Below are 20,622 nucleotides of genomic sequence, written 5' to 3'. Positions count from 1 at the left end.
CGGGAGAGAGAGAGAAGGGGGCGGCCAGGGCTACAGCAGGGGCGCTGCCACGCGGCCCCTCCCGCTGCGCCGCCTCCTGCCGCCTGCCGCAAGCGCTCCGCTCCGGTCGGCGGGGAGGGAAGGAAGAGGACTGCCCTGCAGGGCGCTCTGGTTTTCTGCACTGCCGCCCCCTACAGGGCGGCCGGAGTGGAACAAAAAAAAAAAAAAAAAGCGACCGTGCCGTCCTAGGATTGGGCAGAATGCCGCCTCGAACAATCTGCCACCCCAAGCACCAGCTTGCTCAGCTGGTGCCTGGAGCCGTCCCTGTATACGGTACTTTAAACTGCACCAGAGGGATGTACATTTTAGCCCGCACTAACATGTTGTGCACTAACTGATATCTGTGGACCCTGCTGGCATGCACTAAAAGCTCCCTAGCACATGTTAATGTAGTCCCATTTCAAACAGTACTATATTAATGTGCTCTAGAGAACTTTTAGTGCATACTAGCAGGATCCACATGGGACAGTCAGTGTGTGACATGCAAGTGAAAACTAAAATTTTCACCTCTCTGGTGCACTGTGTAGACAAGGCCTTAGTGGTATATAACCTGATTTTCTGTCTGTAATGAATGAATCAACTATCCTAAACCCAATAGCCTTTTACCCTACAATAACATTTACTGAAAACTAGTCGATTCTGTTCTTAAAGGAACACTATTTGGCCCCAATACTCCAGTGTGCTACGGCAGCTTTGCATTGCTCTGGCAGCACAGAGAAGCCCTAAAGCTGATGTACCTAGACATGGGATTCTTCCGTAGCATAGAGGAATCTTCAAGTGGTATGAAGCTAACATAGCAGAGTTCCTATGCTACCTCCTCCCCTGGTTGCTGCCATAAGGGGTATGGCTGTGATATCCTTGTACCCAGCTGATTGCAGGAGGGCACTGGCAGACGGCATAGTTTAAAACAGCCTTTAAGCTTCTCTAATTTATGATGAGGATTGGCTGTTCCCCTCCCCTCTGCACTTCCAGAGGTGGGTCATTGTTGTTGTAATACAGGTGGTGCTGGCCATGCTCCCTTCTCCAGCTTCCCGCCAGATAATTAATTACAAAGCTGTGTAAAAACTGTTAGAATTAACTGAATACCAACCAGTGACCTAAGCTAATGAGCTCACAAACGATAGTAATAAAAAATTAAATGTTGTCCCTTGGCTATTGAAGACATAGCAGGGGGTGGGGGCAATTGCTGGAGATGCTGCTAGCAGAAAGGACATTACTGGGCAAGAATTTCCCATTCTGCGGCCCACTATCTCCTACATTGAGATGTCTGGGAAGTAGTGAGCAGTGAAAATAAGTAGGGAGGGATAAAGAACCAGATCGTTTACTTTCAAAGGGAGAGGTCTTCCAGGTAGTACATCAGGTCATCTAGATATTTGGCTAGTTTTACAACAAGCTATATAAAAAACACTTGTAAAGTCAGTATAAGCTAAAATTTCATACATCTCCAACTCCAAAATGAATTGAAATAGAACAGTCAAAGGAAATGTTCAGGAATAAAGCAAACCACCTCTAGCTGCTGTTATACAGTATATAGAGGCAGAGTATATGGAGCAGTATATAAAGGCAAAAATTCTAGTGGCAAACTGGAGAAGGGGTCATGGCCAGTTCAGGCTGTGCTGCAATGTGGCACCACCTCCAGAACTGCAGAGAGAACAGCTCAGACATCTCAGAATTGTGGGAGATGCTGGGCTGCAGAAATAAAATAAACTTCAATAACTCACTTAACGGATAAGAGAGAGATGTGTATACCCAGTTGAGTACATTTATTAAAATATCTCTGTAGTTAAAAGAATGTCAAGCAATTCAGTTCATAGCTTGTAAAAATAATTGTTTTGGTTCTTTTAGAAGAGGCAGTTTTTGTCATCATTTCCATACTTGCTTTCAGAATATCAAAACTATTAAAAATTCAGTGGTGACTAAAACTGGCTACACATTATATTACCTTGCAGGTAGGATACAGTAAGCCAACAAAATATAGAGCCATGCAGGAAGCCTTCTGTGATAAAAATTGACTCGGTTCGGGGCTTACAAAGCTAATGTACAAGGTCTACATGACAGGACAAATGATGATGAATTCAAACTGAGTATGGACTATGAAATTTATTTATGCAAAGTGATGGGAGAATAAGATGGAGGCCTCCGTTTGAGAAGTGCCTAGTCTAGGGTATGTCTACACTATGGCAATTATACCCGCATAGCTACAGTCCCATAGCTATGCTGGCATAACCCCATAGTGTAGATGCAGCCTTCACTATGTCAACCTAAATTGTAAGTGTAGATCAGGCCCTAGTTGAGAAACCCTCCAATCCTGCAACTGACTCAATGTGGGTGCAAGCAATGTGACCAGTTAGTTATTGCAGCTGTAAGTGCATTCAGACAGAATGTCAGTAATGTCAAGAATACATTTAATCATAGGTAGAAATAGAAACATGGTTTCCAATTATGTAGATATAATTAGTTTATTTAAGACTTTATGCCATACACTTACAACAGCAAAACAAGAGCATACAGTTCACAGTTTGAGTTAGGATCTAGCAACGTTAGACCTTCTATATTATAAAGAAAAAAGTCAAAGGAAGAGTGCTCACCTGTAACTATGCCATAGTTAGGAGGTTCTATAATGGCTCCATAGAACTGAATGACGTTTTTGTGACTGAGCACACTGAGTATTTCTGCCTGTTCAAAAACCAAAAGAAAAAGTTTGACAATTAATAATAAAATGTATTTGCTGAAATAATATATATTAGACTCCATGCACAAACCACACATATCATATATGAATCAGAAAAATAATGTCCACTTGGGGTATTCTCCTTAGAAAACCTACCTGTTTCAAAACACTGTGAGAGAGTTTGGAAAATGCAGAGTTCTCAGCACTTCTGAAAATCAGGCCACTTTTTTAAGTGCCTAAATAAGGATTTAGGAGACTAGTTTTTTTTAAAAAACTTGGTCAAAAAAGATTTTGGGGTTTTTGTTTGTTTTTGTTTTACAATGGTGTGTTTAATTTTGGGGCCTCTCAACATTTGCAGCTCTATAGTATATTCCAATAGTAATAATAATAAATAATAATAATAATAAAATGTTTATTTTAAAAAATAGTCAATGATTTTTTTTAAAAAACATGTTATTGTTTTACACACACATTCTAGAAGTGGGGGGTTATAGAATGCAAACACAGCCATACTATACATTATCCCTCACAAAAATGCCTTCCTTGAAATATTACATTAACCTCTGAGCTTCTACTAGCTAGATCAGTCACAAGCATTGGAAGGAAACAAAGTCATGGTCAGTAAAGCAGTCAGCCCCACTGAGTAATAATACATAAAAAAAATAAGGGACCTTGGCAAACTTTATTACAGCAGCTACAACCACCCTAGCAAATATAAAGCCACTGGCAAAACAAACCTAATTTGTCTCTAGATTTTGTACTGAGTGCCATGGTATGAATATACACATGCATGTGGAAGCCTATAGATGTGTAATAAGTAAACATTTCACATGGTTACAATAGTTTTTCTCTTGCAGCCTTTTCCAAATAACTTCATCAAGGTTTGAATTAGCACCTTTAGCTGGTGTGCTATGGTTTGCATATGCTGAATGCAAAAGTTTAATCATAGCCTTGAACTTAACCCCAAGATTTCTGATTGCACAGTGTACTATGTTGTTTCCCCTGCTCAATGAGATTTGAGTTATTATCACAAATGAACAGAGTGTAATGCACAAACAACTTCAATAGGATATAGAATTTATATTCTACAGGTGTGGTACATGCATTTCTGTATGTATGATACATGGAGAGTTTCAAAATTCTTTTTCAACGTTCTGTCCCTCCACAGCATAATTAAATAATTTTGATTTTTTAAAACGTCTCATTATGTTTTCATCAGAGGTGCAAAATCATATTTGAGGCTTTTGTAAGGTTATTGTGAATTTCAATGCTGGAGGACCTGATTCACCTAGATGGGTGCAAGGGCATTTAATTTGCACCTACCTAAGCAACTGTGCCAGAGGTGCGATTCACCACCACCAAAGGACAGACAGTTATATTCCTGCTATCCCCGGAGGGAATCGGCCAGTGGGCTGGAGCTTTGAACTCCAACCACAGGTCCATAGATACCCTGCCAGCAGCTGTTAAAAGATTCCGACTAATATTCCTATATTGCCTGCTTAAATATTAGATCTCAGTCCCTGAATCCTAACAATATCATGAAAAGTGAGATGAACAAATCCAAGTCTCTTAATTCAGGCCCAACACAAATGAAAACATCTAGGATTCTTTTGTTTTGTTCAACACCCCAGTGCCCTGAAAAAACAAACTCACTCCTCTTGTGTGACCACCTGAAAACTCATGTCCTCTTCACCTAGAAATACGATGCTACAATTAAAAAATACGTTCACGCACCATGGCTTGTGTTATTTTTTTCATGCTAAACTTCCCCAGGGTCATGCTTTTAGGCTCTAAATATACCAAGAATTTAACTGAGAACCATTAAAACGTATTAAAATCATGTGATGAAACCATTTTCAATTTCATTGCAAGAAAGGCCCAAAGCAGGTGTGTAGGGACGCATAGCTCCCGAATCGTCAGCCCACAGATGCGGCACACTGTGTCTGTGGCTACGAGGCAGGAGTGGCCTTCACCCCAGCGTCTGTGATTAGGAAACTTATTGGCTGACTTGATCATCACCCTCGCAGCTTGCTTTCACGTGCACAAGATATGGGTTTGTTATCTTATGTTGTTGTACACTGTACACTCCTCCTTTGCGCAAGAATTTAACCACTTAGAAGTGTTGTAAGCAGGGAGGTAGAAAGAATAAAAACCCCAGGAAAGATTGCCTGGGGGGCTTTTTGGCTACCACAACCTGGCTTTCTGTCTCCTTCCTTTTTCGTCGCCACACAGGTGCTTTGTACTTTAAGCTCCGATGCTGTAATAGCTCACAAGCAAGAGGCATGTTGTGCCAATTCAGAGCCCCACTGAAGTCAATTGAAACTATTACTACACTATCAATTGCAGGATCAGAATCTAAGGGTATGTCTACACTGCAATTAGACACCCGTGACTGGCTCATGCCAGCTGGCTCGGGCTGTGGGGCTGGTCCCAGAGCTTATGCTCCTGCCCAAGCCTTGAAGTCTACATTGCAATGAAACAGCCCCAAAGCCCGAGCCCAAGTCAGCTAACATGGGCCAGCCGTGGCTGTCTAATTGCAGCGAAAACATACTCTAAGAGTCCACGTCAAACCATCAACTCAGATGATGTAGAGCATACTACCATACATTATTTACAATGTAGTAACAAATACACTTTGGTCCATTCAGGGCAGTTACAGGCATTGATGTACCCATTGCTTTTAATGCATTTTTTTCTTGATCTTATGCTGCTGTTCACATCTCTTAATTAAGATGTAACTGATGCAAGAGCAAGCTTGTATCTAGGACTGGGGGAAGCAGCTATTAATCATCCATAAAATCTCCCAAATTAGGAGGTCATAAAAAACATCTCCCCCTAAGGACCATTATTCCTAGAGAGAAATCTTTTCTAGGCCTCTTTTAAATCAATCACTCTGCTGTCTTTAGAGCTGGAGATTCCAGCCAGTTCCTTTCACTTCTTGCTCTTTTCCATGGCTCAGCTGTGGATTACATTAGCCAATTTGCAGCAGGGACCAAGCAAACAGCCAGTCATCTTTATCAATGCAATTGTGCTTTGAAAATCTTTTCTCCCCTTCTGACATGGATGTTCCAGATTCTAAGTGAAAACCCGCAGATAGTCACTAGTTGACCAAATAGCTAAGGACCAGATTTTCAAAGTTATTTAGTTGCCTAAACACAGACAGGTGTCTAGTGGGATTTTCAAAAGCATTTGGGCACTTATGAAAATCCCCCTAGGCACCTATCTGCAACTTTAGGTACCTAAACACCTTTGGCACAAGTGGCATCTAATTTACTGATGATACCCCACACCCAGTCATAGGATAAGTCCTTGGCTAGTCACAAGGTAATAGCAATCATCACATCACATTACCAACCACTCATCACACAATATTCTAAAACAGTTCTGGATGAACCTGAGCACTTGCTGATCTCTGTTAACAATATGTATTCCACTGAAGCGCAGATTGGACAGCATTTTGTGTGTATGTGTGTGGGTGGGGGTGAATCAGAAAACTAAACCAAACTACTTTGCTATGTTTGAAAACTAAACCATTGACAAGAAATTAGAAGACAAAGCAAAGTACATTAAAATACATATTTTAATTAAATTAATGCTCATGAAGTGTGGCCAGTGTGGCAGCACTAGAACATGAAGTCCTGTCTTTACTCAGAAGACACGCAGAGTGCAGGCAGCAGGAGTGCAAGCTACCTCTGTGCACCCTGACATTGTGCCCAACCTTGACCTCTCAGAATCATCTCTCCTGCTGAAAGGATAGTTTAATCTTTATGTCCATTTGCCAATGAAAGTATCAGTGAACACCAACTGTCATGGTGGCTAGTGTGCTCTGGAGATCTGTAAACTAGGAACTGAACAGAGACCTCATCACAGATGCCTCTAAACACCATCTATTAGGTTTCTATTAGTGTTGTGCTTTGTATTCTAGTGCAAATACATAAGCATCAATATGAATTCTCTGTGTTCTTTGCCGTCAGTATTAGAGCCCCCTGAGCCTTGGCTATACTTATGAACAGCCCCAATACAATACTGCATTTACTGACCACTAATCAGTATACCTCTGCCTGTGCTGACCCTTGAGTGTAGACAAGGCAAGCCAGGGCCTGCACTGCTTGAACTAATCAGGATATATACCAAATACATGTAAAGATAAATTCCAATTGGCTCAGGATATGTCTACACTTAAACCACTGCAGCTGCGCTGCTGTAGTGCAGTGGTTATCAAACCGTTGATTGTGATCAACTGGTCAATCCTGGAGCCTCTGCCAGTTGGTCACGATCTCCGGGCCACTAAAAGTCCAGCGGCGCAGCATGGGTCAGGCAGGCTTCCTGCCTGCCCTGGCCCCACGCCGCTCCTGAAAGCGGCTGGCTGCTGGCACGTCTCTGCGGCCCCTGGGAGGAAGGAAAGGGGGGGAGGTGGCTTTGCACTCTGCCCCCGCCCCCAGCATCGTCCCCGCAGCTCCCACTGGCCAGGAACCAGGGGCAGTGCTTGCAAGACCCACTGCTAGGGAGACCAGATTTTTAGGTGTTTCTCCCGCGTCCCGACCAATCTGTGGTCGGGACACAATTTGTCCCGATATTTGGATCCGGCAGTTGTGGTTTTTTTTCTCCGCCGGCAGCACTTGGCTTTTTTTTTTTTTTGCTCCGCCGGCGGACCCCCCCCTTGTCCCAATATTTTCTTCCTCTCATCTGGTCACCCTACCCACTGCCCCCCTCCGCCCCAGGGGCCACAGAGACATACCAGCAGCCAGCCGCTTCCAGGAGTGGCGGGGGGCGAGGGCAGGCAGGTAGCCTGGCTGAGCCCCACTGCACCGCCGCCTGGGAGTCACCTGTGGTAAACACCTCCTGGCCAGACCCTGCCCGGAGCTTCCTCCTGCACCCCAACCCCCTGCCCCAGCCCACACCCCTCACCCTCTCCTGCACCCCAACACTCTGCCACAGCCCGAAGCCCCTTCCTGCACCCAAACTCCCTCCCAGAGCCTGCACCCCTCACCCTCTTGTGCACCCAACACTCTGCCCCAGCCCGGAGCCCCCTCCTGCACCCAAACTCCCTCCCAGAGGCACACCCTTCACCCTCTTGTGCACCCAACTCTCTGCCCCAGCCCAGAGCCCCCTCCTGCACCAAATTCCCTCCAAGAGCTTGCACTCCTCACTCTCTCCTCCCCCCAGGGGCACACAGAGACTTGCCAGCAGCCAACCGCTTCCGGGAGCGGTGTGGGGCCACAGCAGGCAGGCAGCCTGCCTGAGCCCTGCTGTGCCGCTGGTCGGGATTCGCCTGTGGTAAGCGCCTCCCGGCCGGAGCCTGCACCTCACACCCCCTCCTGCACTCCAACCCCCTGCCCAAGATCAGAATCCCCTCCTGCACCCAAATTCCCTCCAAGACCCCACACCGCTCACCCTCTCCTGCACCCCAACACTATGCCTCAGCCTGGAGTCCCCTCCTGCACCCAAACTCCCTCCCAGAGCTTGCACCCCTCACTCCTGCACCCCGAGCCCCTGCCCCAAGCTCAGCTCAGAGGCCCTCCCACACTCCGAACCCAACTCCCTGCCCCAGCTCAATGAAAATGAGTGAGGGTGGGGGAGAATGAGCAACGGGGGGGGGGGGGAGTGTGGGAATGGAGTGAGCGGGACAGGGCCTGGGGAAAGGGCAGGGCGTAAAAAGGTTGGAGACCACTGCTGTAGTGCTTCAGTGTAGACACTACCTTGGCTGATGGGAGGGGTGATCCCATTGGTGTGGGTAATCCACCTCCCCATGAAGCAGTAGCTAGGTTGACCTAGTGCTGCCTATGCCAGGGGTTAGGTTGGCATAGCTACATCTCTCAGGGGTGTGGCTTCTTCAACCCCCTGAGAGACATAGCTATGCTGATGTAAGTTCCCAGTGTAGACCAGCCCTCAGCTAATGCAAGGCCTGGCTTGCTCTTGCTTACACTTAGGAGTTAGCACCAATACAGGTAGATTGATTGGTGGCTGAATTGCAGCTATTCAGGTGTGTAGACAAGGCCTTAATGTCAGATTGTGAATTCCATTCAAAATAGATACAAGGGAAGAATTTCTGGATGATATTTTCATCCTCTGGACAGATGACCTAAACTCCCTCATAGATTTCCACCACAACTTCACCCTCCACCACCCATCCATCAAGCTCTCTCTAAAACACTCCCAGACCAGCATCAACTTCCTGGACACCACGATCAGCTTCAACAATGGAACCCTGCGGACAACTACAGACAAGAAACCCACAGATCACCACACTTAACTTCGCAAATCCGGTAAACAACCCAAAAACACTAAGAAATCTGTTATCTTCAGCCAGGCTCTCAGAAATCACAGAATATGCTCCGAGGAGAAAGTATGGGATACACATATTAACACACTTAAAAACTGCTTTCACCAAACAGGGAAACTTCACCAGAGAAGTAGATCACATCATAAAATGGGCCACTCAAATACCCCAAAAGAACCAGATTCAATACGTAAAAAAAACCTTCCAACTGCACACCCCTAGTCGTCACCTACCACCTCACACCACAATCCACATGATCATTAAACAATTACAACCCATACTTGATGGAGACCACACCCTAAAAGAAATCTTTCCTGAACCTCCTCTTCTGGCCTCTCTAAGGTCCTCATCAGAAGCAAGCTCCCCATGGACCAGGATCCACCAACTCAAAGCAGAACCAGACCCTGCCAAAACAACAGATGCAAAACCTGCAGATATATCTCCACTGCTACTGTGATCAACACCCCCCACAACACACCTTTCAAGATCCATGGGTCCTACACATGTCTATCACATGTGGTGTACCTCATCCAGTGCACTAAATGCCAACAGCAACTGTGTGGGTGAAACCAGACAATCACTACACTCTCAAATGAACTCACACAGAAAAATGAAAAAGACAAAACCACCATATCACCCGTGGGTGAACACTTTTCACAAAATGAATACTCCATATTGGACTTCTCAGTCATCATCCTCAAAGGAAACCAGCACACCTTCAAAAAGATGAGCCTGGGATCTTAAATTCATAACTTTGCTAGGCACTCAATCATGGTTTTAATAATGACAACTGGATTATGGCTTATGGGGGTGGCCAAACTTACTGACCCTCCAAGCCGTATATGACGATCTTCAGAAGTCTGAGAGCAAGGGCGTGTTCGCTGGGGCTTGGGAATTCAGCTCAGCGACGGGTAGTCAGGTGCCTGCCAGGGCTCATGGCTTCAGCCCCACTCCTGCTCTGAGCCCTGGCAGGTGCCACTCAGGGGGCTGACGCCCTGAGACCTCCCTCCCTGCTGGGCAGAAGCCCCAAGCTCCCCCAAACAGTCTGGTAAGCAGAGAATGGGAGGGGGGCTCCAAGAGTTGCACTTTATCTGTAAAAGAGCCACATGTGGCTCACAAGCCCCACCCCTGGCTTATTGCCAACAATTTGTAGTCCACTGACTCTCCTTTTATGTCCTATGAATACAAGGGTGTTAACTGGCCACTTCACTTTGAATGGTCCCTAGCATTCGTGTTAACTACTTAAATAAATATAAATAAAATAAAATAAAATAAAATAAAATAAAATAAATATATGGAGATACACCTATCTCATAGAACTGGAAGGGACCCCTAAAGGTCATTGAGTCCAGCCCCCTGCCTTCACTAGCAGGACCAAGTACTGATTTTGCCCCAGACCCCTAAGTGGCCCCCTCAAGGATTGAAGTCACAACCCTGGGTTTAGCAGGCCAATGCTCAAACCACTGAGCTATCCCTGCCCCCCAGCTACCTTACCTCAAACAGTCTGTTCTACCTTGTATTTAGCTGTGATACTCTGAGTACCTTTCCCACACATGAAGAAAAGCTCAGTGTAGCTCAAAAGCGTATCTTTTCCACCAATTACCCCACCCACCTTGTCTCTCTACAATGAGGAAAGGCAGCTTGTCAACCCCCCAAAACTATGCAGGCCTGGGTCTAAAAAAGTCCAGCTGATTCCATATGAACATTACCTATCATCACACTTATTATTCCAGCTGGTTGTTTGGTGGGGAGGAGGGAGCAGGAGAGGTAGCACGGGAGAATACGTACAGTGCATCTTTCCCCCACCCTCTGTCTGAGCATACTGCTTCAGATCAAATTTGGAAATAAATACTGATTCTCGTTAGACCATCAGGCCAGCCAGCAGCCAACCAACTTTGCTGTTAATAAATCAGTTAATTGCACAGCATGAGGCAACTTCACTCTATGCAAAATTGCAGGGTTAGAAATGTTTAGCTACTCCAGCAATCTGATTAGCAGAACATCCCTACGTGTTTTCTAATATTTATTAATGTATTGTGCAATAGAGTTTGATTATTTACATTCCTGTAAATAAACGTTTGCTGTGTTTATAATGGAAATCTTCAGAATCAATTAGAAGTATTTAAAGCAGACTTGACAATGCTTTAGTCCCAAAGTCTAACAGCATTTAAGGACTTTGAACTCCAACATATTCCTGGGAGAGTTTAAATCTTAGCTTCTTCCCATGATGTTCTCTACACTGTAAAAATGGCCAATTGGGATAACAGTGTTAATGTTTCATTTAAAACTATTCTATTTACTGATTACCAAGACTAAATGAAACACAAAATGCTGATAAAGGTTTAGGGTTAAAAATATTATTTGTTGAGTGCTGAAAGAAGAGAAAACACATTCCCAAGGACACAATATTAAGGAGCTTAATATCTAAAATTACAACACAAACACGAAGTACGAGGGGAGACTAAAAGATGGATCATAAAATTGTGTAGAGTTCAGGGGCAGGCACTGGCTTGCTTTAAATGTATCACTTCTTTGTTTAATGACATACCAGATCAAAACAAACCTGGTAACACTTTTTGCACACAATAGCCTCACCTCTGTAGTCAATGCTAGAGCTCCCATAAATTTTGATGGAAGCAGAAATTGGCCCTTACTGGCTATTATTTTAATGACATTCTTTCTAAAGCTAAACCGAATATGATGCTTAATAAACTATTTATATTTTCTGCTCATTCTTAAGTGTGCATAAGTTAGTTCTCTTAAGACTACAGTCACGCTATATTTCAAGTCCTAGACTTACATTCTATTGCTTGTCATGAGGTTCCCCCTTCCCTACCCCCACCTACAATATGCAGTAAATTGAGGGATTTTTAAAAACAATCTGCAATTAAAGAACTCTTTAAAATAACCACATAACAATGATAGGTAGTTGCTAAACTGTTTGATCACTAACATGAAAATCAAAAGTGGAATATAAACCCCTCTGTTTTTTTAGACCCTGCCAGGAAACCATTTGTGCATTTTCTCATAAAGTTTTATAAGGAAGGGGTCAGTAGTTTTCATGCCCCAGAGACCCCAAGAAGAACCTGAAAAGCTGTTATTCAGCAGAAGCCAATTATTGTCCAATTAAGGACATGTTTGTTAAACCCATTAAATCTTCTTTCATATTAGCAAAGTAGGATGGAAAACACATGATGCACTGTGTAGTCAAAAGACTGATGCGTAAGGAACATTCAATGAGAACTTTAAACAGTAAATAAGCAGAGTTATCTGCTCTAATGAGGACTGTGGTCTCTCCAATACACATCTCATGGTTGACTTCAAATTGCAATTGAATTATGAAAGCCCTGCTTGCATGTTGACTTAAAGCTGGAAGGGGGGGGCTTGATTTGGTTTATATTCCATTTAGGGGATTACCTGTCCCAATTTAACTTTCAACAGCCCATCTAAAAGGTAAGATTTTTAAGACAAAGAAATTATCAAGTTTCTAGTATAGGAGATTCACATATTCAGTATTATGCTAGCACTGATTCACCAGCCACACAAAGAAAATAAAAGTTAAATTGCACTATTGAAGTGACATTGTTAGTACTTCTGTTTTAAAAAAAATCTTACTCTTTTGGGTACTTTTACAAAGACACACAAAAAACGTCATTAAAAAAGTTAAGGTTGGAAGCGTAGTTCAGTGATGTCCGGCTCACATCCAAAACCAGTATTACGTTTTTGTTACTGAAATTCTACACCTTTTAAAAAAGCCCCAATGGATACAATGTGTAAAAATGAAAAAATATGGGATCCAACCCAGTTCCCACTGCTAAGTAACGGAAGATTATTACCCTGCCTGTTTTATACACACTTAGGGTGATCAGATGTCCTGATTTTATAGGGACAGTCCCGATATTTGGGGCTTTTTTTTTTATTTTGGGCTCCTATTACACCCCACCCCCGTCCCAATTTTTCACACTTACTATCTGGTCACCCTATACACACTACCCCCAAATCCATTTTTTTTTCTTTTGCAATAAAAATATGTTGGTGGTCACTTAATTTTATAAATTGCATATTAATTGTTTAGTAAAAGTCTAAAAAAGAAATATAGCCCCAAAGTATCTCAGTTCTGTAATTTAGTGTAATGTGTTGCTGAAGTAGAATCGGTGTTATAAAATGTGGTCATTATCTGTTGTTGTAGGTTTGTGCAACTGTATGTAGACCTTGGAAGTTTATATATTTAACTTGTATTAATTGTATTTTGTACCAGCAAGCACGTAGATTAAATGTTTAATATTAAAGGATATTGGAAATGGATCCCTTGAATAGGAAACAGGATTTTATAATATTCTATAATTCGTTATTTTGACCTTTGCATATAATTTTGCAGTTTTCAGGGCAACTTTAAAACTATTGGATTATAAACAGAATCCACTGATTTTTAGAATCCGGAGGACTTCCCTGTCAGAACAACACAATTTTAAAAGACAGTTCAGTTAAAAAAAATTGGAGCAGAGAGAGATTGGTACATCAGAAGTTCTGGGAGATAATTGACGAGAGATAATACACAGCTAATTTAGGCCTTAATCTTGCAACTGACACCACAACGGGAGACCCAAGAAACCCATGCAGAGCCCCAATCAGTTCCCAGCATTGCATACATTATATGCAAAGGTCAAAATAACTGGGAGGATCAACTGCAGAATCAGGGCCTTTCTTTGTCTTCATTATATTGTGGGCAACAATCTCCTGTCAACGAGGGAAGGAGAGATTGCTGACAAAAGCTGCAGAATCTAGGATAAAGCTGAGTAAGGGCACTTTATGCATAAAATTATCATTACAACGGGCTCAAAAAAGTTTGAAAACTACCTTTTCAGATACAAATACACTGCCATCTGTTAAAACATGGCACTGACATAAAGGATAAACACCTCCTTTCCCATGGATTTCAATAAGAAAACCACTGAAGCCCAGACAAATCCCATAGGAGCATTACATTATTCAGTGTACAGCATGGAACCATATCTAAATTTTATACTAGCACTCATGACAGACTGAAATCTGCCAGCAACATTTGGTTTTTGTTATGGTTACTGATTTTCTGTTTGTTTGCAGCAGCAAAATCATTTAAAAGATAAAGATACTGTATAGTTGTAAGGAAACAGATGTAAGATTTCAGAAATTAGTCACGTTCTGTGAACTGTATTTGAAAATACAAACTTTAGTATCTGGGAACAGTTAAAAATGAAAGCTGTCAAAATGCACAGCAACACCTGATAACTGTGGGAGGGGTAGAATAGTTCTCTGAGCATCAGGTTTGAAATACCCAGACTCCTAGAAAACAGTATCTTTACCCAACAGGGTCACTCTGGTTTTCTGTTAGATTTAGGGTGATCTTCCCTTTTATTCTGCATTGTTTTTTGCAACTGAACCTCTTATGAATATCTGAGAAGATGTTAACCCAGATCTCGAATTCTCCAGAAGAACAGAGAAGTAGTCAAATGCCAAAAATTTCTGCCCATTCTCCAAAAGCAGGTGAAATGGGTACTGACCTGGATCTGGATACTGCTGTACTCGAGCAAATGCAAGAATGTCAGAGGAGATCATTTTAGAGATCAAAGTCACTATACATCTTATGTGAACAACTTTGCTAGGGACAACAGCACAAATGCAACAAGCAGAATGCCCCTCATCCCCAGAGAACTCTCTTCAAGCATCCCAGCACTTGGGACCAAGACAAAAGACAATCATTTAAAGCCTGGCTGAAAAAAGAAAAAAGTGGAGACCTGGAGGTTCAGACTCAATGCAACAACCTATGATCATCAGCATCCTGGAGGGGATGAGCATTTCCAGAGGCTGCTGCTAGACTTATTACACCTGCCTAAAGATAACTGTGTTGGATACTTCACACTTTTTTAGAAGTTTTATATCCTGCTTCAATTAAGATAAAATTGTCTGAACAACTGCAGAGTTCCCAATCTGTTAGAGAAGCAGAGAACTTTCTTGGAGATATTCAACTAGCCTCTTCACTGAACAATTAGCATAGACTCTCCAACAGAGGTAACAAAGAATGGACTGTGCTCCACTTTTCAAATGAAGTTATCTTTCAGCTAAGTATTTTCTCAAACTCAGTCATGAAAACTGTAATTTTCCTTGGCAAAAATTGCCAAGCTGACCTCATGGAACATAAGAATCCAGCCTACTACATCACTCTGTCCTGCACAGAGCTCTTCTCCAACCATAGAGGGCCATCTGCAATCCTATCCCCTTCCAGACAAAAGTGGATGGCTAGAGTGACAGCCCTATCTATATCTGTACGGTTGAAGGCTTGTTAAGGGCAGTGCTCTAGGCTAGGTCTCAACAGCTGGAATCCTCTATAAAGGCCTTGTAAAGTCCTGTACAAATGACAGCAAGAACTCAAAAAGTTTCAGGATATATGGTCTTTATCTCATTTTCAGAACAGTTAATACATTGCCTTGTTTAAGGTTGAAAATTTTTATTTTATGTAGAAACATGGCTGATAAATAATAAACCTCCTGGGTAGAAATGTTCAAAAAATGACAGAAATTTTTTAAAATGTTGAAATTGTTTCCAGTTTTAATTTAATTTAATTTCCAGTAATTTAATTTTAAATGGAAATTGTATGAACTTTTTCTATAATGATTTTGAAAATTATTTCAAATAATAATGATTTAAACATTTCCATTAAAATATTGATGAGTGTCAGGAAATTTCATAACATGTGAAAACTGATAATTTTTCATGAAGTTAAGCTTTCAAAAAAGAAAAGAAAGAAAACACCATTTTTGGATGAAGAACCTTTGCACACAAAAACTGACCAGCTCTGCTACTACATTGTGTGTTTGACATCTATGTTCTGGTTTTCCTCTAATCTTCCTACTTCTGTGCTGACTTCTCTATACAGAATCCCTCTCCACTTCTAGACCTCTCTTTCTACATGTCTACTTTCTGACAAGAGAGACATATTAATGATTATTTGGAAATGTGATTTAATGTTTCACTGGTTGACTTGTTTGTATCCTTCCTCATCTTTGTTATCCTAGAATTCTTTAAAATAAAAGGTTTACTTTTTAAAAATTCTGTTGGTTAAAAGAAAACCCCCCAAATTCTAAATCAAAACAAGAATCCAAGCCAGCTGCCGCAAATGAAAGTGTGCAATACAGCAGTAGCTTCAGGTCTGCTGAGAAATGGAAACTTAGAAATGCCCACAGTAATGTGTTGTTAATTCAGGGCTGATCCTGGCCCCAGTGAAGTTAATGGCAAAGTAGTAATTGTCTTTAATAATAGTAGACTGTTAAGAAGCAGTGGACATACATGACTCCCTCACCACCACCACCAAACCTCCTTAAAATGATTTAAAAGACATGTGCGAGTGTTGGGTAGAAGATAGCTGGATATTGAAATATTTACTGTGGTTGTGTATTTGAAAAACAGTATAGTTCAAAATCACAGTATATTTTGGGATGAATACATTAAGAACCTAGAAACATCATTACAATCACATGAAACCTTGTTTACTTCTATTTCTGTATTTGTCTATTACTGCCAATTCCACTGAGCTGCATCCCACCAATCAACACTTTCAATTTTTATTAGATGGAAAAAGAAACCCAAACAAATGTCAGACACACAAATATGAAATGGGAACCATGCACACATCTAATAGGAAATTAGAAGTTATGTACACAATAAAAAATTACATGTATGAACAGTAAGGAAATCATAGATCTTTGCATTTTGAGATTAAAAATAGCATTTTTTCCACCAGTCCCCAACTTCTTTTTGTACCATCTTTATAGATTACCTTTGTATACATTTGACAGATGAAGAAAGAAAGGAGGCTGGAACTTTGTATTACACTAGCACTTAGGAATCTCCAAAGCAGTGATCCATTGTGCTAGACACTGTACAGACAAAAAACACATAGATAGGATACAGGAACAGGCTGCTGCTAATGGAAATCATATTCTGAATCAGACTGCTGCATAAAGTATTTTGAAGTCTAGGTGGTTAACAACTCTGTTCTGGTACAGTCAGATATTTCTCAGGAGGAGGAGTTCTCCACCTACCAACACTGTGGATAAGAAAATTCTAATTAGAATCAAAATAGCAGTTCTGTATTAAGGGGTGGGACAAATGCAACATCTTCTCTGTTTGGGTTTTGCCCTGTATTGCTCACTGAGGTTCTGGAGGTGCTCTGATCTGGAAATCAGGTCCATATTGGCAGACAAAATTTTGTGGCGGACAATAAGATTCAGTATTTGTGAAGGTGGTTGATACCTTTCTCTCTGAGGTGGCAGGCTGCCAGGATCTCTCAGACAAGAGATTGTCAGGTCCCTCCTCAAGAAGTCATCTCAGCAGACAGTCTCTAATGTCCCCTTTTTGAGGGAAGCTTATTGATAAGTCGTGACAATACAAATCTGACAGTACTGGTACTGCTTATAATCTGTTGATTAATTTCAGTCTGTTTTCTGCCATATCCAGCCCAAAGAGACAGCTCTGATCATTTTGGTCAAAGACCTCAATTTGACAATGGACTCAAAGGCCTGATTCTGGGCCCTACTCCAGCTGCTCTGATGGCACAATCAAATTAAGTTTTAGCTACTATAGCTGGTTGAAAATTACCATTTATTTTGCCAAAATTTGAAATTTCAATTACATTGAAATTGAAAAATTCAGCCAGCACAATTAGGTACCTAAATTTAGTTACCCACATGTACAAATTTTGGTCTTGATGTTACTTTAGATTCTGCATTGTTACAAAATTTGCATTCTATCTCTTCTCACCATCAAAAAAATCATCATTTTTGACAGGGAATTTTGAGGCACACAGATCTTAGGGTTATAAAAGCCTCCTCCTTCTTCTCCCCCCACTCACAAAATGATTGTTTTAGTTAAGAAAAATGTACCTTTATTACTGTACATGTACCAAAAAAGTAAGGTTGGTAGCAGTCGTCTGAAAAGATTCTTTTTTGTTCAAAGGTCTTATTGAATTCAGGTTTTTGATAGTTTGGAGGAAATGGCATAGCTAGAATTATACTGAAGTTGTAGAGTTCAGAGACTAATTCTTCAGAATGCACATTTTAACAAAACAATGTTCTTAAAAAAACAAATATCACCATTCTTCCTTTTTTATTGCAGACAGGGCTGGATTTTAACTATAAAACTATGTCTAAATCCAATCAAAGTGAAAAATCCTAACCTGATGGCTCACAATCAAAAGACCCCACAATCCTTTCTCAATTTTTCCATTGCCACAGTTCTCTTAAAAGGATGTCTTGCTACAGAACCCGAAGAGTGAAAGATTTAAAACTGTGGGACCGAAATGCACCCATCAAAATCAGGATTGTGGTCTAAACTTAACCAGCTGTCAAATCTAGCAATATGAATGTATGCACACTTCTGCCTAATAAAATTTGAATCAAACACTTTGCATCTGATTCTCCATGTGAGCTTTTATGCAAACTTCTAAAGTGCAAGGAATCCTGGGGTGGAAGAGCTATTCTGAGAGCTTTCACATAGTTCATGTAATTAGGGAAACCACTTCCTTTGATTGTAAGTGTTCAAAACAGCTGAATTTCTTCTATCAAAGGAACTCTGTGATTTGGGTCATCTCTTTTACTTTCTCTTTCATGTTTCTCAAGATGAGAGGTGAGACTGTAGAGCACATTATTTAGAAAAAAAAGATTCCACTTTTTGTTTTAGGGATTGAACTTGGACTATTCAAAAGGTTGCCATTTGGGAATCTATCTTTCTTACCCTCCCTCTGTTTCCTTCTTTTCTGCTAAGGCTTTTCAGTGGCTCTAGTGAACATAGTCCAAAATGCCAATTTAAGGAGAAGAGAAAACTAGAATATGGTACATAAAGAAAAAGGATTGTAGTTTTTCTTTGTACTGTTTTGGCTGAATATGTAATTATAAGGAGCTGTATCTGCAAGATCTTGGTCTTTATCATATTCTCTTCTTTTATCGTTCTAAACACTGACCAAGCAAAAAAGAAAAATGTAGACATTTTTAAAAAGGTAAAGAAAGCTGCTAGTCTGATCTTTGAAGATGTCTATGGGCTTCTTTCTTTCCCAAAAAGTGAACTCAGGTCATCATTTGAAGGCAAAAGAACCTGCTGCCGGAGCTAACAACCAATGCCAATGCTATTAGAGTATCAAATGTCACTTAAGCCTGATCTACCTAACTACAAAGTTGGTCAACATTAAGTGCCAGGTTCCTTGCAACAGTGACCGCTCTGGTCACAATTTTAAACTCCACCGCCCAAGGCTCCGGGAGACCAGAAGATTCCTCCCACAGACACTCCTTTAAAATCCCCCAAATGTTTCTGAAATCCCCTTTCCTGATTGCGCAATTTGTCTGATCAGGAAGCATTGAATCTCCTGGCTCTGTGGAGAGAAGAGGCTGTGCAAGCACAGCTACAGACCATAGAAACATGGACGACTGCAAGCAAATTGCATGGGGGATGCAGGCAAAGGGGTGCAATAGGGATCAACAGCAGAGCCACTGGAAAGTGAAGGAACTTCACTAGGGATACCCCCAGGCCAGAGAGCACAACAACAGATCTGGTGCTGAGCTACACACCTGCCGCTTTTACAACGAGCTGCATGGCACACTTGGCAGACGCCCCACCAGAACCCCGCAGACCATCCTGGATACCTTAGAGACAGAAACCCTGCTGTGAACAGCGAGGAGAAGGAGGAGGAAGAAGAGGAGTGAGGAGATGTGGCAAGGAACTCCAGCCATGCTATGAGTCAGGACCGGTTTGAGACTACCTGAGTCTAGCCAGTCCCACCAGGAAAGTGTGGATGAGCTTAAAGAAGGAGAAGGGACTGCAGATACATGTGGGAAGCATTTTTCCTTAAAATGGTTCAATTTAAAGATGGCTCTCCCATCTATCCCCCAATTAATAAGACAGGGCTCGTATGCCGCTAGCCTGTTTACTGCAGTGGTACCAGATGAACTCATTACAGAGTGGCATTGGAAAGTGTTCTACAGCAGCAGAAGAAATAATGCAGCCATCACTAGAATCCTTCGGAAGAGGATTGCAAAGAACCAGCATCAAAGTTGCATTGAGATCTCTCAAGAGGATAAAAGGAACATCCCTATTCATATAAAGAAAGTGCTCTCTCTATATCCCTCCCTGCCTAACCCCACAGGGCAATGAAAAGCAGATGCCAACTCTGGCTCCGTTAGTTGTACTGCTGCCTCTTTTCCTATGAATAAAACAATGAAGAGTGGATACCTTTGTCTTATTAATTTAGGGATGGGCTGGGGGCCATGCTGAAATGTGACCATTGTAAAGAAAAGCACATGCTACACTTATCCATGGTCCCTTGCCCTTCTCCATGCTCATTCAGCTGTAAATACAGAAGAATCATGCGTTCTGTATTTGCCATGTTCATGAGAATAGCAGAGAGCTCTGTGGTATCCAGGCTTCTGTCAGAGATGGCAGAGACCAAAAAGTATGGTGCAGGTTTGTGGGATTTTTTTTTTTTTTTAAAGGTATGAAAATTATGGGATATAGATGGCATTATGGGATGGAGAAAATTGCATGCTGGGAATCTGACCCCCTAACTCCCAGAGAACTCTGGGCAAGTCATTACTATCACACAACACAT

General features: G+C 41.8%; 1 protein-coding gene across 4 annotated transcripts in view; it reads right to left on the bottom strand.

The window, feature by feature from the left end:
- The window catches only part of MAP3K20 (mitogen-activated protein kinase kinase kinase 20), a 134,367-nt gene that overhangs the window by 84,218 nt on the left and 29,527 nt on the right, over window positions 1–20,622 (bottom strand). For all 4 annotated transcript variants that reach the window (XM_024211385.2, XM_024211541.2, XM_024211620.2 and 1 more), the window contains exon 3: window positions 2,628–2,715. In XM_024211385.2, coding sequence (XP_024067153.1) covers window positions 2,628–2,715 — 88 coding nt within the window. The remainder of the gene's footprint in view (window positions 1–2,627; window positions 2,716–20,622) is intronic.

Source organism: Terrapene carolina, unplaced genomic scaffold (genome assembly GCF_002925995.2).
Source record: "Terrapene carolina triunguis isolate 2854851 unplaced genomic scaffold, T_m_triunguis-2.0 Scaffold62, whole genome shotgun sequence".
NCBI classification, from domain to species: Eukaryota; Metazoa; Chordata; order Testudines; family Emydidae; genus Terrapene; species Terrapene triunguis.
This window is presented reverse-complemented; position numbering and strand designations above follow the sequence as displayed.